At 32.3% G+C, this 24,719-nt stretch overlaps 2 protein-coding genes across 3 annotated transcripts; one reads left to right on the top strand and one right to left on the bottom strand.

Annotated features, from left to right (window-relative positions):
• Positions 1-4,782: 4,782 nt before the first annotated feature.
• On the bottom strand, positions 4,783-8,054 carry LOC143068291 (uncharacterized). The gene has a single exon (XM_076242217.1). It carries the CDS (start codon positions 8,004-8,006, stop codon positions 5,952-5,954), a length of 2,055 nt encoding a protein of 684 aa, XP_076098332.1. The 5' UTR covers positions 8,007-8,054; the 3' UTR covers positions 4,783-5,951.
• Positions 8,055-11,088: 3,034 nt separating this feature from the next.
• Positions 11,089-23,408, top strand: LOC143068292 (mitochondrial ribonuclease P catalytic subunit-like). Of its 2 annotated transcripts, none has more exons than XM_076242219.1 (7): positions 11,089-11,205; positions 13,786-14,782; positions 17,026-17,067; positions 17,410-17,665; positions 19,367-19,479; positions 21,609-21,801; positions 23,255-23,408. In XM_076242219.1, exons 2-7 carry the CDS (start codon positions 13,848-13,850, stop codon positions 23,390-23,392), a joined length of 1,677 nt encoding a protein of 558 aa, XP_076098334.1. In that variant the 5' UTR covers positions 11,089-11,205; positions 13,786-13,847; the 3' UTR covers positions 23,393-23,408. The 2 variants fall into 2 exon arrangements, with proteins under 2 accessions (XP_076098334.1, XP_076098333.1); XM_076242218.1 differs by having other exon boundaries at positions 11,097-11,226.
• The last annotated feature ends 1,311 nt before the right edge of the window (positions 23,409-24,719 follow it).

Genomic DNA, 24,719 nt, shown 5'->3' on the forward strand with positions numbered 1-24,719 from the left:
GTGATTTGTTCGGCTGAAGCAAATGCGGTTTTTTTAGTGCTAATAGAAGGATTTACATGTATCCTGCAACCGACCTGGCATTTTACTATACAAATACAAAATAGAATACGCATAGGTTCCCTGTGTCCTGTTTCTATTGGAAGCGAACAGATCCAATTATATCTAGTAAACGTTTGCAATTTATTTTGCGGTCCCCTTTAAAATACTGTCGATTTTATTGAAAATTAAGCGTAAATAATAAATTGTCGGCTAAAACATAGTTTGTACATTGTAGGTAAATAGAACATGTATTTGTACTCGTTACGAATATGGAGAAAGCTTGGCGAATATTGATTTTTTTCTTGCATTTACATTAAAGCTTGTACAAATAAATATTACTTATTCCGACTTTTGTATTTGTAATTTACGATGACGACTGTAAAAGGGAAAAAAAGGGGGTAGAATATTGATGAACTGTGTGAACGGCAAGCTTCGTCAATTATCAAAATATTTTCAAATACGCCTTAATTGTAAAAAAATGATTTAACAGGAAATACAGTATTTTGTCACAGTAAATGTTTTTTTTTAGCAATTATTACGTTGTTGGTCTTCTATAAACAATCATTTCATCCTACAGTCCAGTTTACTATAAAGCCTACATGTTTTACATATGTTATGCCCTAACATACTAACTTTTGCCATAAAAAAAAACACTATTTTTAAAAACCCATGTACTCTAACGTTTAAATCCCCCAACCTTTAATACCCTATTGATGCATTTCAGTTTTAGTGTGACATACCATCTTACGTTAGCAAACAAACAACCATCGCACTTTAGCGTGAAACACCATCGTACTTTAGCAAACAAACAACCATCGCACTTTAGCGTGAGACACCATCGTACTTTAGCGTAGACCATCGCACTTTAGCGTGACCATCGCACTTTAGAGTACCATCGCACTTTAGAGTCCTACATATTTATATTTCTTAACTCGACATAGTTTATGATGTTTTGATATTACACTGAAGTTGTGAACTTCAATACACAGTTGTATCGTAAAAGAAATCGAGCAAAGAATTATGCTCGAACTAGTTCTTGAACATACAGTGGAGTGTGAGCTTTGACTTTGTTTTGACAGTTTTATTGCGACTTTCAGATAAAGCGCAGCAATACAAATATTTTAGATTTGCTTTTGGTTTGTCTTGTTTATAAAGTGTTTTATCATTAGTTTTAGTACATCAATGTATTCACAAATATTTAGAATGAAAGAAAAATTGCAAAGAATCGAAAACATGAATATTACCGAATTAGACTATTTACCGGATTTGTAATAACATGAGAACACGACGGGTGCCATATGTGAAGCAGGATCTGCTTACCCTTCCGGAACACCTGCGATCACCCCCCCCCCCCCCAGTGTTTGTGGGGTTCGTGTTGCTCAGTCTTTAGTGTATTCTATGTTGTTTCTTGTGTACTATTATTTGTCTGTTTGTTTTTTTTCTTTTTTAGCAATGGCGTTGTCAGTTTATTTTCGATGAGTTTGACTGTTTTGTCTGGTATCTTTCGCCCCTCTTTTACTCCAAAACACGATGACAGATTCCTCTACAATTTTCAGAGTATAACTTTTATCCTAGCTTTCACAGTTTTGAACATAGCAGTTAAAACTGAGAGGTGATACACACTAACATTTCACGGGCGATAACTCAGCAAAGGGTCTTCAGATTTTTCTGATATTTTTGGGGTAGATAATACTTGCCATGATGTTGTTCATTTCAAACTTTTAACCTAGCTCCTATAGTTTTCTAAATAAAAGTCAAAAACGCCAAAAATGTTTGCCTCTTTTGTATCGTTTCTTATTTTGTTCGCCGCTATATAGCCTTTTTTTGTACTGATGCTGCGTAAAGCAATCACCAATCAATCATTCTTGTTTATATTGGGTTTTTTTGTTGTGTTTTTTTTATTTCCGTTACTTTGTACTTTGTGCTTTCCTGTGTGTTTTTGGCTCTTGTTAGTTTGTTATCTTGTTTTTCTCTCATCCGATCCACGGATGTTGGCGTTTGATTTGATGTTCATGTCTTCCAGCTTTCAGCCTTTGGATACTTGTTTCTTTTTTTTACTGTTTAATCTTTTCTGTTGCAAACGAGAAATTAATGAAAAAGTTTCACGATGAGCCAAATAGAAAGATTAATAAATACTTGTACTTCTGAGATGCAACTCCGCCAAATGTACACATGTTTGTAGTAGTTTAGAAATCCTGTCACTGGTTGTTTTAATTTATATCTTAATGATTGTGTTTTTGTTCATAATGGAATTTGGTATTAACTGACTGTTGACTATCCGTTTTTTCTAAATAGTACGAATAACGTTTAGGAAATAATGTGATTTTTCAGAATGAGAAAAGGATGATTAAGGAGGTTATTTGCTTGTCATGTTTTGGAATTTTTGTCAGTTTTTCGGAATCCTCTGCTGTTATTCATTTGAATGCCTTAAAAAATTTGCCCATTTTTCTTTTTAAAAATCGTTTACATGTATAATGATAAGCCATCTGTAAAAGTCTTATAAAATTTTATAATTATTTTTGATAGTTTTTAAGATTTTAAACTTGTCAATGATAAAGCTATGAAAAGTCAAGAGAGAACATTTTCCCGCCAAAATTTCAATGGCTAATATCTCGAAAACAAGCACATTGACCTATATATATATATTTTTTTTGCTCTTTTGATTCCTTTATTTATCCCCTATCAATATATACTAGTGTTTTGAAAAGTCAGTTAGAATCGAATTCATAACAGTGTGGCTGTGGACATTGATTGGCGCACTTTAATATCCCATTGACTGGGACAGATTAGGTGAACGTTCGTCTATAACGCCCATTGCTCACGACGTCCTTAATATAAACATTTAAACCGTGGGGTCACCAAAGGTTCTCAACGCCTATATAAAATAATTCGAAATACTAATCAGGAATTTGTGTTTTGATTTATATTGATCAATTAAACGTCCTTTACTTGTGTTTTTGTTATGTTTCGACAATCAATTTTCATAATAAGATATCGCAAAGCCATGTTCTTTCAGAAAAAAGAATGACTTACTGGCTTTAAAAGTTGCAATGCATGTATTGATTGATTATCTTTTTCGGATGTCAAAGCGATTTAACAATTGCGATTGTCGAGTTATGTAATCTTTTAACTTTTATCTGGTCTAATTTTATTTTAGAACGAATGCATAATCCACTTTCAAAAGTTGTGCAAATACGAAACATAAAGACAAAATATACTTCTGCCCTGTCTTTTTCGTACTTGAAAGTTATTGGATAGTAAGAAAGCTATTTGGATTAAACCTTGTGAAATTTGCATGCATTTACGTTATTGTATTGGCAAAATGTATCATTTGGTGTATATAGGAAACTTAAACCGTTCTGCTATACTGCTACTATACTTGTGAAAAACACTTGGCAACAGAAATGCATTCATCTTATCTATATCAAAAAATCGACCCAATTTACATAGAAATGGACGTCTTCGTGCATTTGTGATCGCAAATAAAATATGTTTCCGGACCTTATGAGTATTTGGACCATACGCGCATGACCATACCCGTCATTCGCGTACGGTCGGACCATACGTGTATGGTTGGACCATATTAGTATACCCTTATGGTCATGATATATGCGTATGGTCCAAATACTCATATGGTCCGGAACACATACATGATATTCTGTGCGTTGTCGGTCGTCTATTAATTTTTTTCTTTTGTTGATGGATTTGACGTCTTTCTGTGAGTGATTATTTGTTCATGACTTAAAACTTACTTGCAAATAATTTAAAACCAAGACTTGATTTATAAAAATGTCCAAACAAACCATGATTTTTTTTAAACATACATCACATCCATTGCAAAAGGCTAAAATTCGCCAGGTCTTTAATTTCAACTAAGTGAGTTCACTAAATTAATGTTGCGGACCATTTTCCAATTTCCATGCGGTATCCCTATTTTTTTTTCTCGCTCATCTTTTATGTTTGTTTTTTTCATGCCAAGACCTCTTGGAGCTTTCATTCTATAAAGTGTGTATTTTGCTAATGGTCGAAGGCCATACGGGGACCTATAGCTTGATAACGCCTGTTGGTCCCCGGAAAGAATGTGTCTGATTGTCTATCACACTACATATTCTTATTTTAACATGCAGTTATATCTATGATAAGAATGAAAATTGAATTGTCATTGAGACAAAGACCCAACCAAAGAGCAAAAAAAAAGAAAAAAAAAAAAAAAAACCCAAGGCAACGTGTAGATCTTTCGTATCAAGGGAATTGCTATAAATATATTTATTTCAGGTTAATAGTATTAGGCATACTCAAGTTATAAAATAGATCTTGTCGTTAACTTTTGCAACCAGCTTCTATGTAAAGTTTCTATAATGCACTGTTCATCTTTTTTGGGCTTCGACTTTTCCATTGGACAGACAATTTTGGTTTCGACTATTTTAAAAAGATGCATTTTTTTACAAAATCATACAAGTAAGGAGTCTCTGGCCTTTGGTAGTGTTGTATGTTAATTAATGTTTGTTTATTTATTTGTTTAGGAAATAAGTATGACGTACATTTTCACTGAACTAGGACACTTTTTATAATAGTTTTTCGATATCGCTAGGGCAAAAATAATCACGAATATAATGCCTACCCATGTTAAAACTACAATAAAGTATAGTTTGCATCAATTATTTCTTGAACCTACCATTTTTTTTTTGTCTGTGTTGGATTTGTGTGGCATTAAAAAAACGAGTATAAACTACACAGTGCAGCTTCCAACAAGAATACAAGATTTATTGATTTTAAAAATGCGACCAAAATTAAAAATTTGCTCGCAGCGGAAAAATTCAACAGTTTGATTTTCATTGAAATAAAATAATTGTTATGATTTACACACCGTTACTTTTTCCAATATAAATATTCGAACTATTTTGTTTGTTGTTTCCTTTATAAATTTACATCATTTTTAAAAAGACCACTGACTTTGTGTCTTCGATATTTAGAAGACTATAAAAGCGATGTTCATTATCTTTTTTCTGCTGTAAGTTTAATTTAGTTATTTTGTGTCATAATTGCCATCTCGTATGTTTTAAATTTGAATAAAGAAGATTCAGGTTGTCTTATACGTCAATGATACACACAAAAAAAACGATAACAAATAAAATAAGGTGCAACATTCATTCTCCATGAAAAGAATACATCACATGGATGTAATTTTTGTAAGAAAAATACCAATTTCGTGAGAAGTTGTGTGTTGGACTTGAAGAGCCAAGGCAAACTGACAAATATCTGAATGAACGAATCGATTTATGGCATATAAAAAAAAAAACAAAGCCCGCATGGTTAGCATTGAATAAATAGAAGGCCACTCTTAAATGATCACAACGTAGAAGTTTTTGTTCTCTTAATCAATAAGATATTTTCTGAAATAACGCGGGTCCCCATTAACTTAAAAGTTTTTTTGTTTTTTTTTTACCATGAATAAACTTTTTTTTTATTATTATTATTTATTGATATCAGCTCTGGACATTAATATTCTTAAAAGTGAAACTGTTGTAAGTGATGGTATAACAATTATTTAAAATAAATTCCTTAAATGATTTGTGAAAAGAAAGTTTCATTTTATGTATCAAAATGTGTAACAAATGATTATTTAAATCCCCACTTGAAGGCCTCCGATAGACTGAGTGAGCATAAAATCATCGCCCACGACAAACAAGTTATAGGTAAACTTTTCAGTACAATTACTAATAAACGTTTTACCGTCGACCACACTGTTATGAATTTCATTCTATTTTGAAACTGAGAAGCGAACGGATGTTTCCATACACTGAAACAAAAAAAACAGTAATACGTAGTAGAAATATATTTGTAATTTTCTAATATAACGACTTGGATTTATTGATAACATAATATACATAATAAACTTGCGTCAATTAAGTTCAGAACCCGTATTCACCGATTAGATCGTAGTCATAATCATATATATCCTCATCATATTCAAAATCGTTCTCCGAGTCACGGTCCGAAGGCGAGGTTCCGCTATCTTCGGTTTCTGGTTCGGACAATTTCATTGTTACATGAAGAGCATTTGCATAGCATTCGTCATATTTATCAAATACTTCAAGTCCGTTTAAATCTTGACTTGATAAATATCCAGCCGCAACTAAAGATAAATTATCTATTGGTGGAGGAACGTGAACGATCGGGTGAGGAAACGTTTCATTTATTTCGTACATTGAGGTAGTAAATGGTGCATCATTTTCTAAAACAAATATCCCATTGTTTGTTGCCACGTGTAGATGGAAGCCATATGCATCTGCATATTTGGTTAACTCTAAGGATGGAACTTTTCTTAACGATATGATCCATTTGTATCTTACTTCATCAAGAACAAGTGCCGGTTTACCAGGGTGGTAAATTAAAACCGTCTCGTCTCTTACGCACAAAGTGTATGGAGATGAAAAATCATCATAAGAAATATCAGGAGGAGATATTTCCCAAGAATTGAATATTCTATTTTTAGAATCAAACATAACGAAGCCAATATTTTTCTTGATACTGAATTCTTCTGATGGGCCAGTTCTATGTCTAAACCAAAGAAATACGAATCGATCATTCTTAACAACAGCTCTGGCGAGACTGATAAAACGAGCACCAGGAATTTGAAAACATTTGTACTGCTGATTAGTTGTATTGCACATGAAAATATTTCCTGTTCCTTCTCTGTTGCCAACAATATATAGGTGGTGATTACAAGCTACAATAGCTGGAGGGACGGATCTATAGTTCGTTAAGGTAGTCCGGTAGCTAGGGTTGTAGAAATCTGTAGTACGGAATGAATAGAGAACGGGAGCTCCTTTCAGCATATCTATCATCAGTATATTTATCTTCAACATATCAGTGGGATACGGAAAACTAGAACATAAATACATATATAAGCAACTTCTGTAAGATACAAGACTACAGACGGTCTGTCTTGTTGGGATTAAATGTGATAGCTTTTCTCCCGGTATAGGGAAACTGTACCATTTTCTGTCAAAAACACTGTAAACAAGCATCTTAATATATTTCATACCTTGATTACATACTACACTATATAATACTGGTTTTGGATCTTCCTGCATTCCAAAAGAACCGTGCATGACATTGTCTCGCACTTGAGATAGAAGAACATACCCTTTGGCCTTACGATTGCCGTCCGTAAGCGAAGATTGCATAGATATTTCACTTTTATAGAAATCCATGCAACCGAAGGACAGCATAGTACTCGGCGTATCTGTTGAGTCACATACCCAAAGTTTGATGCAAGCACTCAAATCTTCATGAAAATCTATTCGTGTAGCTCGATCGAAATCGACCCATTTTTGTATTAGTTTTTTGAGGTCAGAATAATTCGAATGAATCACGTTTCTTGGATCCTCCAGTAACTGGAAAAAATACTGTGGGGGTAGTTCTATGATATCAGGCTGGAAAATAAGATAGTCATGAAAGCGCGACTCAATCATCTTTTGACAGGCATTACAAACATCTAATAAATTATGGGTTTCAGCTAAAAATCTGACCCGGAGACAATTGGACAAGTCCAAATTACCTAAGTCTATATAGAATTGTCTGCAGTATTCCTTCACATCATCCAAAAGCAGAAAGTCTGAGATTCTTAATACTGCTTCTACATTCTCTATGCAGATGGTTAACGATCCCGTATACATGTAATCTAAAACTAGACCAAATACATCGTCCTCATCTAAAACAAGGGATTCAGTCAGATCTATTTCCTCTATACACTTTTCTCTCATCTCGCATGTAAACATTGAAAGAAAATATGGACTCCATAATCCAAGAATTGAACGATGTGCACTGAATTTTTTCCCGTTAATTACCAATGTGATGTCGCATAGTTCTCCTGTCTGCCGCTGTCGCAACAATGGACGAATAATAAAGTCGTGAACATTTTTGGAAAATTGTTTCTTCTCTGCTTTCATGTAACGTGACATTATTTACAAACACAGATACACATGGTTTATAGTATAATCAATACAAAGTTCCATCTATTCTTTAAATGGCGGATGTTATGAATAAATTATTGGAATCGTGAACAGATCAATAGAGGCTTACTATTAGATGCTTGGAAATCGATCAGTCTGTGACAATTTGGTAATACTGCAGATAATATATGTATGATAAAATAGGAGAAGTTGTCTCTCAATCAGCAAGGCTATAGATGTTAATCCATCTTAATTACAGTCGGAGTTTAATTACTGCATATATATAGTTATCTTCTCATCTTTTGCACATTATAATGTAAAAGTCTTTATTAAAAAAAAAACTTCCTCACAAATATTCATATCAACTTCAAGAAATATCTTTTTCAAGACAGTTGAGTTTTCCTAATTCGACTCATTCAAAAATAGTTCAAAATACTTTCATTAAAAAAAACCTGCTTATATATGTTCCGGACCATATAAGTATTTGGACCATACACGTACGGTCATGACCATATGCGTATACTCATATGGTCCGACGGGCTTATGAGTATGATACTCGTTCGGTTATTAACGGGCAGGACCATATGAGTATTTGGACCATATAGGTATTTTTTTTTTAATTACATTATATTAAAATTTAGAATAATACAAAAACTTTATCTAAAAAACAATGATGGTTACATGACAATTTATTAATTTTATAATTCAAATACTACGTACTTAAATTAGATGCCATAGTAAGTTTTCATCGCTAATTATATTCTTGCATGTAGGCTTGGCTGACATTTACTTCCACATGGTATCGTAGCTTTTTTGCATTTGCAAGTCTTGGTTGTGCACGATCTTTTTTATTTACACCTTTTGTTTGTGAGAGAAGAGCTAGCCTTTTTGTAGATGCGTACAGTGATACCGAGGTCTTGGGCCATTTCGATATTTCTACGGTGTTTTTAAGAAGCTCTAGAACTCAAATATCGTAACATGACTGCAATACACCATATTCATAAGACAACTTAAATAAACTATGTTACTTTCCAGTGACTTCTTGTGTAACGGTTCATTAAGAATTTTTTGGATTTTTTTTTAAGTCGTCGTCATATCGGTAATGACCATCGTTATACAATGTTTTTATTATAGTTTTGACAAGTATAAAGTAAAATTATCTATGTGAAACTTATAATTTTTATTTAGCTAATCTTTTTATTTAAGGAATGACTGTAATATTTTTTCTGTCTATGAAGAAATAACAAAAAATTTGGTGCACACTGAATAACGCGCGTAGCGGGTTATTTAACAGTGTGCAACACATTTTTTATGTTAATTCGAATAGACAGAAAAAATATTACAGTCATTTCTTATAATTTAATTCTAAATTCAATTTTAAACCGTAGAAAACCATGAAAAAACGTTGATGACGTCACGGTCACATGACTAAATTATGTCTATGGGCTGATAACAAAATAACGTCAGCCAATCAGAAGACGCATTACAATACTCATAGCATATGTATATGCTTCGATTTAGTAGTTATCGAAAATACTTTTCAAACTATCGGAAGAATAAACAAAACAAATCATGGGAGCAAAAAAAAAATCAGGAGAACTTTGTAAAATTCATAGAATAAATCAGAGAATAATGATAGAGATCTAAGCATCGGAGGTAGCCAATAAACGTCTTCTTGGAAAACTATATACTATGCATATTTTTTTAGTTAAGTCATTAACACCGACCAAAAATGAGGTTACAGTTAAGGAGAATAATTACAATGTCACAAACTAAATTATAAGCAAGTTACCCAAGTGTTAAAATCTAGTACATGTTTGGTAAACTTTGCCATCGATATTGGTTAAGATTTAAGTAATCTTCCGCTAGTTTGAAGAAAATAGATTTTTGACAAGAACATGTTTAATTTTTAATAAGCTTACAATTTAAGCGAAGAAAAGGTATAAAAAAATAGATAAATATAATGTAAAATAGACAAACTATCTACAAAATTGGTGAAATATGGTAAACCATCATGTGTACCACCAATATAACTGTATGATGTTTTTTCAGATTAGTTAAAGATAACATAAATCATTTGAAGAGTGATCCTTATCTGGTAAAAAAGTAAGAATCGTGGATGCCAAGCAACCTTATTGAATACTGGAAGATTGCTTCACACCGCCAATGAATATTTGGCTGCTAGCACGGTCTTGTGGGCATATCCAATGATTTCATTTTTTCAGTTACCCCAATACTAATTCCATATATGATATGCTTTCTCGTGGTCTATCTGATCATTGGATGTCACCATACTGTTGATTGTGCTTCTTATTTGAAAGATAAATAGATGATAGAAATAGCTAGGTCATGTGTTAAATGCGGTTCGAAAGGTATTTCAAAAGGTGTTCTACATGTTCTTATAAGTTATTCAGCTTTGGTTATTTATGTATTATTGTCATTTTGTGTTATTTTCTTTTGTTACATCTTCTGACATCAGACTAGGACTTCTCTTGAACTGAATTTTAATGTGCGTATTGTTATGCGTTTACTTTTCTACATTGGCTAGAGGTAAAGGGGGAGGGTTGAGATCCCATAAACATGTTTAACCCCGCCGCATTTTTGTGCCTATCCCACGTCAGGAGCCTCTGGCCTTTGTTAGTCTTGTATTATTTTTAATTTTAGTTTCTTGTGTATAATTTGTAGTTTAGTATGGCGTTCATTATCACTCAGTGAACGGCTAGTATATGTATTTATGTAGGGGCCAGGTGAAGGACGCGTCCGGGTGCGGGAATTTCTCGCTGCAATGAAGACCTATTGGTGACTTTCTGCTGTTGTCTGTTCAATGGTCGGGTTGTTGTCTCTTTGACACATTCCCCATTTCCATTCTCACTTTTATTTGCTTTTTATTTAGTGATTTGTATGCACAATTGTACTTCATTTCATTTACCTGTTTTTTTCATTAATTTATAAGTACTCAAATAGAGCTTAACTTTTTGAACATTTAAAAAGATTTTTGGAAATAGTGCTTTTCAAAGGTCTTTAGTTCAAAAGGTGGTCCTAAATAGGACGAACTTCCTTACAAGCATAGACGAGAATGAACATCAAATTAACATTTCTCTCCCATCCACAGTTGATCTCCTACAAAACCCATGCACAAAAAAAAAAGGAAAACAGAGCCATGCAGCTTATCAGTCAACAGTCACTTGGACAATCAATATACAACTAGGTGATATATTTTTTATGACTGGTAAGAGGACGATTTTAATTTCTTGTTGAAAGAATTAAAGATACAAGTTAAAATATGTTACCTTTTAATGAGGCCAATAATGCAATATTTATTATAAGGTGTGTTAAAAGCTGAAATACTGAAAGCAAAAATGATAAAAGGCAAACAGGTAAAAGTAATTGCATACACACTCAAAACAGTTCTCGAAAATATCTGTTTATGGTGGTCCTTATAAAAGACAATCTGCTGGTCCTTACAATTATTTCTATTGCAAAATACCCAGTGCGGATCCAGAAATTTTCATAAGTGGGGGCCCACTGACTGCCTAAGGGGGGGCCTGCTCCAGTCAAGCTTCAGTGATTCCCTATATATGCAAACAAATTTTTCCCAGAAAGGGGGGGGACCCGGCCCCCTGGGCCCCCCTAAATCCGCCTCTGATACCAATTTGTGTCAGTCGTATATAAAACTTTGGTGGTCAAAACATTCAGACCACATAGCTGTCAAGTTTCATTTGTATTTGTATTTTGTAAATGTTAGCTGGTATCATTTCTGTATAGAAATTTACACCAATAAAATTATTTGATTTGATTTGATTTTGATTTTGAAGCAAATGTGTTAACTTATATTTTGCAAAAACTGTATTAGATCAAAGAAAAAAAAAAAACAATAGATCAAAATGTCAAAGGAAAATGCAGCCAATGTACACAAATGTATGAGTCTTGACACCACTAAGACCACCACTTCGTCTAAATCCTGACATTTCATGTGATGAGACTCCCCAATTCAAGAATGTTTTTTGGTTGAATTATAATATTTTAGACTCAGAATGATTTAGAGCTTGACATTTTGTATATAGACATGCATCAGTCTACAATCACCACTTTTTATTTCTGTCATTTCAATGCTATCATTCATATATGTACACTTGTGATTTATTTTTTTATTTTGGGTAGATTTTCTCTTGCTTGATGGATATTGTATCCTTTAAATTATGCTATATTAAAGTCTGAATATGTATAAAGGGTCTAAATCATTTTTTTTCTTAATACAGGATTTCGCTATAAGTTTATGTTCCCTCACTGGTTACCTATTTTGATCAAACTGATGATCATACACTTCTTGGTCATTTAATTAGATTAATTTCATTTCCATTACTAATTTAATATAAAAGGTAATAATAATAAATAATAATAATAATAATCTATTTTATTATATATATTGTGTCACATATTGATTGACATACATATCATACAACAATATTAAAACATACATAGAACAATCTACCACAATACTGAAAATAATGTAAAAAATGTAATACTGGTAAATAAGGAAGTCAACAAATAAATATCACAAATTCAGTTGCCTAAACATTGCTAAAATGGTTTTCTTTAGAAGATTGTTTCACAGAACTACACAATGAAGGCACAGTTGAGCAATTCAGACTCTTGAGAGCCTCATATATGTTCATTTATGTTTTGTCCAAAAATAGGACATCTTTTCTAACATTATATTACAAGACCAAAATGTCTTAGAGCAAACTAGTTATAAAGCCTGAAATAAACAAAAAGAGAACTTTTGACATTTATCCAAATGCAATTTTTAGATAACAGACTTCTCTTGAACTGAATTTTAAATGTGTGTATTGTTATGCGTTTACTTTATTACATTGGCTAGAGGTATAGGGGGAGGTTTGAGATCTCATAAACATGTTTAACCCCGCCACATTTTTTGCGCCTGTCCCAAGTCAGGAGCCTCTGGCCTTTGTTAATCTTGTATTATTTTGATTTTAGTTTCTTGTGTATAATTTGGAAATTAGTCTGGCGTTCATGATCACTGAACTAGTATATATTTGTTTAGGGGCCAGCTGAGGGACGCCTCCGGGTGCGGGAATTTCTCGCTACATTGAAGACCTGTTGGTGACCTTCTGCTGTTGTTTTTTCTATGGTCGGGTTGTTGTCTCTTTGACACATTCCCCATTTCCATTCTCAATTTTATTATTTGAAATTGGAATTATATTTAATTATGGAATTTGTATAATTTCTTCTGCTTAAAATTTTTAATAAATTTCATGTTTATTCTGTACTTGAATGTTCTGTGCTGCGCGCAACACTTTCTTTTACAAAGAAGATGGTACATTTTCAATAGAATGTACTGTGCCGCGCACAACATTATCTATACAAAATACATTGTATCGAAAGTGTAAGGATTAATGTTCAAACATTATAATACCAAATAAACATGGAATTTATTAAAAATTTCAAGCACAAGAAATTATGCAAATTCCATAATTAAAAATAATTCCAAGTTCAAACAATAGCCTGTTAGATGCACATTTTGTATCTGATGTAAATAAATCAAATAATAACATGATGAATGACTTTTTTTTTATATTTTCATTAATCTACTCTGAAAAAGGAATTAGCAGCCTACAAAAGTACATACATATCTGAAACTAGATAAACATTTGATGCAAAATATATGTTACATTTACATGACATAACATTTTATCGACCATACATTGTATAACATATTATGCAACATACATTTTCATGAATAACAGTCTCAACGTTTTTTTTTTAGAAAGATGGACTTGACCTTTATGGAATAGAAAATATTTCTTTTGATACAGATACTCAGTCATCATGACATTTCGGCAATTGATCAAGCTCTCATGTAGATGCGGTACTACAAGATCACACTTCCATTCTTCTAACAGTATTTGTCTTTATAATAAACCAACATATAGTAAAATAAGATATTATTATAGTAGTATCAAAGTTCAACAATGTAGACAAATATACACAAAAAGCCATTATTTTAAAAAAGAGACTGAAAATGTTGAAGAAATAAGTACAGACAAATGGGATGGATTTGGAACAGTTTTAAAGGAGTTTCATTTAGCTGTTACAGAGTCAAACACTCAGTTCACTGTTCAGTATTTTGAAGATCTGGAATCAAGAGTGAAAGAGGAAAATCATCATAAATCCAAACTGTTTGACAATATTGTTATGATAGAATTGGAAGAAAATAAAAATTTAGATGGAGCTAATATATTTTTAGAGTATTTGTCCCAGAAAGGAAGAAAACTTGGAATTATCCCAAGAGTTGAGTACATAGAGTTGTTAGGGAAAACTAACAGTAATCATGAGAATGATGAACTAATTTACTCACAGTTTAAGGAATGTGAAGGTTATCTAGATATTTTAGACAGGAGGTTGTTACAAAAATTAATTGCTGCTTTTTCAACAACTACACAATGGAAGAAAGGCCTGGAATTGGTAAACAAGGTTGATTCTTATACAGGAATACCATTCTCATTTTATATCCCTATTTTAAAGGCTGCTTTGAACAATCAAGATTTAGAGTGCTTCATTTCTACCTTTGACATGGCATACAATGACAGACCTTCACACGATCCACATGAAAGCATTATTCAAGAAGTTCTGGAGGAAACTATAGATGTATGTAAAAAGTATCCGGAAGGTCCAACATTTGACTATCTTCTCAACATGCTTCAAAAGTATTATATATTTCCAAATGAAGACACAGCTAATGACATTCAAAACTACTTGGAAAAGTTTGTATTTTTAACTGTTAGATTTTTTTATATGCCAAAACTCAAAAAGCTCTGATCTAAAATTTTACTACAGGCCTCGACAATAACGCTTGTCCGATTGTCCGGTACCAGAGGGAAGAAAGGTCGGGCAAGTAAAAGCTGTATCAAGCTTGTCCGTCGGGACAAGTACATGATTATTCAGCAGAAAATAAATTTAATCCAACTTTGATGAACAGAGTAATTATAAACAAAAAACAAGAAAACAAATATTAGTTTGACATGTTTCTGCATTCTGTTTATTCAAATGCAAAACCTTTTTTCTTCAACATGTTTACTTGCAATCGATAAATTTTAACTGGTTCTTTGTCAGGTACTTTTCAATAGGTAAAATGTATACTATTCTCGGAAACCAGTCTTACTGATCTGAATCAATGATGCCTTTGTAGATAAGGTAACTTTACAGGACAGTTCTTCACCTCTACAGGTTCAACTGAAGTTTAATAGACAGTTTGGCACCGTAGGAGACATATTTAGTAGACATGATTGATAGACAGTTTGGCAAGGCCGGAGACATTTCCGACCAAGACAAATCATACCTCATTTTGCTACCTTATTCTGTTCCTTATAACAAATACCATACTGGTAATTTTTTCACAAAATTTTTATTTTTTTATTTACCATTAAATTCACACAATCATATTTGATCATAAGAAGAAAAAAAATACTGACAATATGGTGACCTATAGTTGTTAGTTTCTGTGTCATTTGGTCTCTTGCAGAGAGTTGTCTCATTGGCAATCATACCTTATCTTCTTCTTTCAATTGATTGCATTTCAATAAACTTTTTTCAATTTAAAGAAAAAAAGGATTATACAAATCCAATGAGTGTACAGGCCTATCAGATGGTGCCTCATGTTTTGAGTCTGATGAGACTGGCATTGATGAAAAACTAGAACCTAAGTCCTGTGACATGACTAGATTCAGTTGAACTTGACTCATATTTTTGAAAGGTATTTCAAATCAAACATATACATCAAATCCTGTCTATTGTTTAAATTCGTTTTGTTTCTTTAATCAAGTAAAAATATAAAAAGGTTATTTTTAATAGAAATTTTTTGTACAAGTAAATTTTGGTATGTACTTGTCCGACAGGACAAGTTGAAAAAAACGTTATTGTAGAGGCCTGTACTAGTACAATCTATCATTCTGATTTCTACATGTTGTTCTTATGTTAAGTTGTTACACCACTGTCCCAAGCTACATGTAGAGGTTGAGAGTTTAAAAGGACTCTTAACCACTTTACATGTACTTTTTTGTGTGTCTTTCCAAAACCAGTAGCTTATTGTTGAATGGGTGACAATGGTTGCTGTCACCTTTTTTGTTTTTTTCATAGTTACTGTAATAATAAATCAAGTTGCTGGTTTTATCATTTAAGTTGTTTACATTTTGCAGTGTAGTGGCTTTATACATGTTTTATGAATACATATAACAAATAGGTTTTGCTCATTCTTAAAGGTCATGCAGAAACCTGTAATTGTTCACATATTTGTTCTTTGGTCATTATTTGATAGTTGTCTCTGTGGTAGTCATACAACATCTTCTAATTTATCAAAAATAAACAAACAGGTAAATGCAAGTTATTAGCTTATTAGACAAACATCCTTAATCTAATAGTCTAGAAATTAAGCAGTGTCCTCACTCATTTTCATGTTATTTCAATTTTATAAAATTTTCTTTTTGCCAAATAGTTGGGAAGCTGGACAAAAACAGTTTTGTAAAATGGGCTATTGCCCCCCTCTTGCCACTGGGCTCCTATACCCTAGGATAATTTTTGGGGCGGTATAGTTTACAATTTTTCTTTTATGTCAATATTTCTACATGGTTACTTTTCTTTTGCATGTTTATCTATATAATATACAAATGTATCTTCTTTCAACTTTGAAGTTTTAATATGTAATGCTGTTTAAGGGAATACAATACAGGAAAGATCTCTCATTTAATTTACCTTCAAATCTTCAAGTATTATAAAAATCTAAAAGTAAGTCATTGGAAGGACTAAATGCAACTGAATTTGTAATTAATACATGTGTGCTCCTCTCTAACATGTCTAAAGCTATTGAAACAAAAGTGATCCTTCATGTATGTTGATTTTTCATTGAGATAAAACACAAGGCAATGTTGGTGTGCACTCTCAAAATATGCAATAATGCACACATATTTTGACAATATATCTCCATGTAGTTTATTTCTTGTTTTTTTTTCAGGGTTTATGGTTGTGAAGTAAAGAAAACTGTTATTAATTACAAGTATGCACATATATTCTCTTAGTAATTGGAGATTCAACTATTTTATTCCATTCTACAAACTGATTAACTTGATTAAATTTTGATTTTTTTTGGTCAACATGAAATAAGTAAATACAGAATGAATCAAATTATATGTATATACTTTTTAAAAGAAATTTACCACAAGAATTGAGTGCTATAAAACTTTTTATGAAGATTTGATTAGACAAAAGTTTTTTAATGATTTAAATAAATGATTTGTACTAAATGTTGAACAAAAGTTTTATTCACAGAAAAGTAAAAGTTTTATAGACTTTTAAAGTTTGAATTAAAGTTCCAAAAAATAATTTCATTTGTTTACAGGGGAGAGTGTAAAAGTTGTATGAGAAAAATGGAACATGCTGAAATAACAAAAGAAGAATTTCAGGAATTAAGAAGTGTATTTCTTGATCGTACCTTGTATGAGGGTGACACCTTTTATTGGACATCACCAGAAGAGTTGAAGACGTTCCTAAGTTTTCTCGAAAAGAATGGTCCATTTGATATAGTTATAGATAATCTGAATTTGATATTTTCTCAAGTCACAAGGCCTAACCAACATGGAAGTTCATTTCAGAAGGTTAATTTACTCAACATGCTTAAATCTGTACTTTATACCAGTGTCTCAGATAGACCAATACATATAACATATATATATACATAACATGACTGTAAATTCAGATATTATTGCGAGGTTTTTATTAATGCAAATAATATAATTTAATGAGTATCTAATAATAAGAACAAACATTCTGATATCTGATATATATTATACCTGTACGGAGATTTTATGTGAAAATTGCAATAATTAAGCTCTCATTTTTTCCACTAAAAAAAATATAACAATAATTAATGTATGCAATAATTTCTGAATTTACTCTATTAACATGATCAAGCAAAGCTTTTCTGAAAAATACTTTCCAGAAAACTTGTAACAGTCTTACATTTTATGATGTTCAGTGGTTGATTTTAATCATATAATCACATTTAATATTTTTGGTTTTAATCAGTTAAGTCTTTATTTTAAGGTCTATTCATGTAGATTGCTGTGGTGCTGAGGGGATGTCAGAAAAATATTAGCTGCATGATCAACAGTCAGGAAATATTTTCAGAACATTAAGAAATGATGAAGGAATACTGTGAATTCGGAAATTATTGTGTGCATTTATTATAGCGATTTTGTCATTTTAGACTAAAACACAATTTTATTTTTTGCGATATTGGAAAAAATCCTGTTTAATTCATATAAAAAAAATTTAAATGCAAGTTTAGATTATTCCGATTATAATCCTGTCACAGTTTTTACAATGATAAAAACATCGCAATAATTTACAGTAGTTAGTTTCTCTTTGAGTTTGGGATCAATATGTTTAAAAGAAAAAGCAACATATAGTTGAAAAATGTTTTGAGTATCATTTTTGGGCAAAATTAAAAGCATCCTTTAATCTTATTTGAGGTTTATTACACAAACAAAACCGTTAAGTTTAAGCTGGACAAACTTGCAAAGACTATAATCATGATAAACATTAAAACAATAAATGTATTTGCCAGCAAGATAATACATGTATGCTTACCAATTAAAATTACACATATTTCACACAGTTCAGCATTTACAGTAATTAAATTGATCAGTTCAATACTGTAAATTCAGAAATCATTGCAAGGTTTTTATTAATGCGAATAATGCAACTGGGTGGGGATCACAATAATAAGAACTCGCATTCTTATGTATGATACATACATCTGTATGCCGGTTTATCTGAAAAAACAAAAAATAATCTCACATTTTTGGTCATTGAAATACATGACCCTGCCCTATAACCTCAAGGATGGTACACTTTGTTTATACTGCTATTACTTAAGTAAATATAAGAAGATGTGGTATGGGTGCCAAAGAGACAACTCTCCATCTAAGTCACAATTTGTAAAAGTAAATCACTATAGGTCAAAGTTTGACCTTCAACTTAGAGCAATGGCTCACAATGAACAGCAAGCTATAAAACTAAATGAATGGAACTCAATGAAACTTCCAGACAGTTTTCAGTATTTTAATAATAAGCACATTCTATTTGTTTAAAGACATGAGGTCTAAACTGGTTTTATAGGGTTTCACATAGCCAAACATGGAATTGGCCCTATTAATTAAAATATGAGGTAGCTCAGTTTTGAATTTAGGAAAATGCACAGTTTTCTTGGTCTTTACATAGCTTTATTGTCAAAAGGAAAAGATAAAGACCTACTTATAAATTTTTTTTTTAAAACTTATTAAATTATTTTGCAGTGTCAAAAGGCTGTGGATTATTTTGCAAACAAAGGAAAGAGAGTATTAGTTGTAACAAGAAAAACTTTCCCTAGAGAATACAGAAATGCAAACACATTTAAAGTTCATAGAAGGTAAATTTTGTTTATATTGTAACAGGAGGGGGTCAGTGACAACACCTCCCTGGACATGCGACGACTAGTACTTGTCCCTATTGTATAAACATAATAAAATGGTTACCATTTGATCCTAATTCCCCCCCCCCCCATTTTATTTATTCAAAAAATTCTTTTGAGTATTATTATGCCCGCGTCACACTGTCCCGATTTTTACGCCGATGGCAACACGATTATGGAAATTTTCAAAATCGGGACTGATCGTATCCAGATCGGGCTATTCGTAGTGCCATCTTTAACCATCTTTAACCATCGGCCACTTTTTCTAGCCTTCGGGGACAACTTCGGGAAGGGTTCTAAATTTTTTAACATGTTAAAAAATCCCCGAAGGTGCATCCGATGTTGAGGGTTCGTATTGAGTTCGTATAACCATCCTCACCATCGTAATGTCACCGGGAATGCATCTTTGAACATCGTATTGCATTCGTGTTTCCATCGTTTCCATCGGGCAGTTTTAACATTACGATGTCTACACGAATGAATCAGGAAGCTATCCGAAGGTCTTACGATGGCAACACGACTTCGTGAAGACCTCGTAATCCCGTCGTGTTACCATCGAATAAAAGTACGGAGGCGACAAGATGGAACTACGACGGCAATAAATCCAGCTAAATGTAAGTTAGTTTTTGCGCTAAAATACATTTAAAGTGCCATGCGCGATATGCACTGGTCAGTCTAATACGACAGTTAAGAAAGACGTTCACAAAACATTGAGCTCATATCATATGATTCTATGAGAACAAGAAAGGCGACAGCATTGTTTCTATTAATTCAAATAGAACAAGAAGAGCAGCTATTACAGGCTCAGGATTTACTTTTACAAGTAAAATAAAAAAAAATTCAATTTATCATATCAAGTAACATGATGTTACTCATAAACGCGCCTCGTACACCAACACTGCAGGTACACGTATATAGGGAAACCAACTTTTTCTTCATTATTCTGATTTTTTATGTATCGTCTGAGTTGTTGTCACACGAATGTTTACTCCATAACCATTTTGTTTTCTATATGTCATATTTTGCCGCATTTGTTGCTTTCCCCACATCCTTCCTGTTGTCTATATTATTATGATATTCTCCTGGAAAGAGCTCTTTTTGAATAAAAGGGATCAACGAACCCTTTACCTTAGATAGATCAGTAAACATGGGCATAATTATCGGTGATTATTCAGACTAGTGCACACATTTTACAGTTCAAACAAGGCAATGCCGAGCATGGCACCCCCTCGTATGTAACATATTGGGGACAAATATGGACACAATATTTGTATATGACACGTGCAGAAAATGGTAAATTGAATATGCATATTTGATACATAAACTATTTTTTTTAGAAATCAACCAAAACATTCAGTAACTGGAAACACCTTTAATATTGTCTTTAGAACCAGCAGTTAAAAAAATGAGCAACCAATTTCCTGTGTACACGACGTCTTTTAGACATCGTATGGCCATCGCGCCATCATCGTATTCCATCGTGTAGCCTTCGTAATCCATTGTGTAGCCTTCGTGATCCATCGTGTAGGCTTCGGCTGAGATATGAAGCTTAAATACCCGTCTTCGGTTAACCTTCGTATGTCCATCTTTTGCTATCGTATATAATTTCGGCACCATCGTATAGACTTCGTTATTCATCGTACTTGCTTCGGTCACTTTTTGGTATTTTACCAGTAAGGACATTCCTTACAATGACATGCCAATTTACAGGTGCAAATTACCAGTAAGGACATTCCTTACAATGACATGCCAATTTACAGGTGTATTTCCTAACTTTTATTTTTATAATCGCAGCTTGCTAAATATATGATGATAAACTGGTGGTTGAAAAACAATGTGATTGATCTTTGTAATTGTTAACATCTGAATTTTAAAAACAATTTACTTATTTCAGTCATTTTTATCCAAAAATAAAGAGTAGAAGGCTTCTTCAATCCTCAAGTATTAGTTTGACAATGATTAATGTGATTGCATTTTTCAACAATTACAAACGAAGGCTCAATATTTTTTTTTATCTCTGTCCTACTTGACAATTGCATTTCATTTTTATGTATTTAATAGTGACATAAATATCTTATTTTTTGCAGTACACATGATGACTCTTATATGTTATTTGGTGCATTGTTCAGTGGTTATTCCTGTATGTTTATGTCCAAAGATTATTTTCGTGACAGTAAGCATAGGCTAGGAACAAAACATGGAGAGATTTTCCAAAAATGGCAGCGATCTAGGCAGGTTAGCTTGCTAACAAAAGCATACAGCGATCACTTTACTGTTTTGGTATGTATTTCAAAAAGTTAAAATATAGAGTGGGGTGCGCATATTCGCCGGGGACACAATTTCGCCGTTTTATAATTTTGAGTTGTAAATACTTCAAAAGATGGCTGAAATGGAAGAAATATGCCGGTAACTAAGATTTTTAAAACAAATATGATTTTATTTTAAACTACGACAAAATTGAAGCACTTACCGCAAAGGACCGAAAAACGGATAACGATTTTCGGCCAATTTTCTGAATGAATAACACGATTTCAAAGAAGTATTTCTTAGTAAATCTTTGACTGATTGCCCTAAATTTCAGTTCTGTACACCTTTAAAATGTCTGCTATTGCCATCTATAATGAAATTGATTTGAAAAATATTGTTTAAAGCTGCAGTTATTTGGGTTTAAATAGATGTATAAAAACGGCGAATATGTGTCCCCCATTGACAAATCTTCAGGCAATTTCAAACACCCTTTAATCTAACTTTTCAGATGATTATTTTCAAACAAACACGTTTTCAAGCTTAAGAATATTTTGCATTTGAAGTTATCTTCATGTAGAAATATCAGTATACTTCAAAAACATATAGACCTAAACATAAACTGTGGAAAACATGGAAAGATATGGCGAAAATGAGCACCCCACTCTAAAGAATTAGTAGGATACAGAAATAATATTTCGATAGCAAAGATTTGTAATTAACATGGTTTATATCTCTCTGTTTTAAACACCATGTTATCAAACACCACAAAATAACCTTTACACATTGTTTTTACTAATGTCAGTCATTCTGTCAGGTTGTTTTGCCAAACAGACTTTAATGGAAAATCCTCCACAAAATATATATTTAACAATGAGGCTGCTGGTAGAGCAATTGATTTTTCTTTGAAAAAGTTTTTTATTTATATTAATTAACGAGTAGTTATTAGCAAAATCTATTGAATGATCTATACAGTTTATATTTTATTTACAAATGTTTCCCAAATAAGGCCACGAATGCCCTTCATTATTATCCTTTGCATTTAATTTGTATGCTCTAATGCTTCTTATCATAACATATCACACATTCTAGTGTCATAACAAAGAATTCAAATAAACAATTGATCACCATGACACAGAACAGTGTATTTACAAATTTTTAATATGGTTCCTATCCTGGAAAAGGAGTAGAAAACTATTTTTTTTTTTACTTGACCATAGCAGAAGAGGGTTCATACTTTTGAAAAGTGTACCAATACATGTACTTTGTTCATAGATATGGACATGTTTAGAAATTATATTGCTGAAATGAAAGTGCCATCTTTATGCAATTCCTTTAAAAAATACCCCGAAGGTTGGTGGTTTTGCCAGGCTTCCTCTACCAAAAAAAAAAAACTAGTTGCCAGGAAATAGCCTAAATTGGGAACTTAAAAGTGGTTTTAAAACAATCAATTTAAAAAATACCTCAGAAGTTATTTACTTTTTTTCAGTGGCCAAGGACCTATGATCCAAGAGCTCAGATGACAGATGATGGTGCTTTACACATTCCTTTTAGAAGTGAAAATGACAGGATAACATCTTATGAAACTCCAACAACTTTCCTGTGCGCAAAATTTAATATTAAATAAATCAGTTTAATATAGATATATTTTGTATGATTGCCATTTTACAAATACCATATACTATAGGAAGGGAAATGACAACATGTTGTATCTTTTCTATAAGCAAAATTTAAAATTGATTAAATCAGTTCTTGTATATAGTATTTTCATACTATTCATTACATTTCTGCAGGCAGCATATTAAGAAAATTCTTAATGTTTTAAGCCCAATCATTCCAACCTCTAGATGTCATCTTTACGAACTAAGAAGCTTCTAGATATGGGATATACCTCAATCAGATAGTAAATTTTGTTTTGAATTTTTGTTTTGTTTTGTTTTGTAAGGTTGTCTAAATGATATGTCTTTTATTTATTTTAGGAAATAAGTTTACTCTGACATTTCAAAAGTAGACATTTCAGAGGATATAAGGAATCCATCCATGACACATAATCAGAACACTAAAAAAAAACTAACACAAATAGCAAAGGAATAGTGCTTTTATTGCTGTTCTTCATCTCAAAGTCACAGTGAAGCCTTCAACATGGAACAAAAATCAAACTCTATAATGTTTTTATTACTGTGAGATCATGATGCATGAGATCTTGCTTATTATGTACAATGAAGCTAGAAATAAAATTAAGGACAACAAATTTACCTGAAACTTAAAAAAAATGCATGTATGATAAAAAAATAAACAACTTTCGAGTTTGATGCATTTCAGTAAAAAAATCTGGTTGAGCGAGTGGTTGGGAAACTATAAAGCTATATTGCATGAATTATTCAGCAAATTAAATTCTCAAAATTGACAATCTGCACTGCTGTCATTAGGGAATTGTTATTAAGTATTTACAAAACAAACATTATTTCTAATTTATCTCGCACAATGACGATCGCTAAGACGCTTGATAAACGTTAATAGTGCAGGGATACAGGGGATCCCCTCTATCTGGTTAATGATGTCATAAAGGCACCCATAATTGACGAGTTTTTTCCGGTGAACATGGACTCGAAAGTGGTTTATTGAACTATACTTGTAATTCATAAATAATAGGCTTTTTCTTGAAGTTTGTCTCTCATTGGAAAATCATCAGTTTTACACAACCTGTCTGTAATCCTGCACTATTAAAGTGCAAATCCTCTTCAGGATCATCATTCTCCAGAATAGTTAAGAAACAATTCATGGGGGCTTGAATACATCATGATTTTACCACGGGTTGGACCTTTATGACAAATATTTTACCCTGAGCGAAAGCAAGGGGTAAAATATCGGCATAAAGGGATATTCAAGCCCCCATGAATTATTTGGATTCTAATAGGACAAATATGGCAATTCTTTTGGATCAAAGTGATCTA

This window comes from Mytilus galloprovincialis, chromosome 3 (assembly GCF_965363235.1).
Source record: "Mytilus galloprovincialis chromosome 3, xbMytGall1.hap1.1, whole genome shotgun sequence".
In the NCBI taxonomy this organism is placed as follows: domain Eukaryota; kingdom Metazoa; phylum Mollusca; class Bivalvia; order Mytilida; family Mytilidae; genus Mytilus; species Mytilus galloprovincialis.

Excerpts from the sequence above, each read along its gene's own strand:
- LOC143068291 (XM_076242217.1), bottom strand. The coding sequence starts at position 8,006 with ATGTCACGTTACATGAAAGCAGAGAAGAAACAATTTTCCAAAAATGTT.
- LOC143068292 (XM_076242219.1), top strand. The coding sequence starts at position 13,848 with ATGACATTTCGGCAATTGATCAAGCTCTCATGTAGATGCGGTACTACA. Across the intron at positions 14,783-17,025 it reads ATTCAAAACTACTTGGAAAA|GGTTTATGGTTGTGAAGTAA; the intron begins GTTTGTATTTTT and ends TTTTTTTTTCAG. Across the intron at positions 19,480-21,608 it reads ACATTTAAAGTTCATAGAAG|TACACATGATGACTCTTATA; the intron begins GTAAATTTTGTT and ends TATTTTTTGCAG.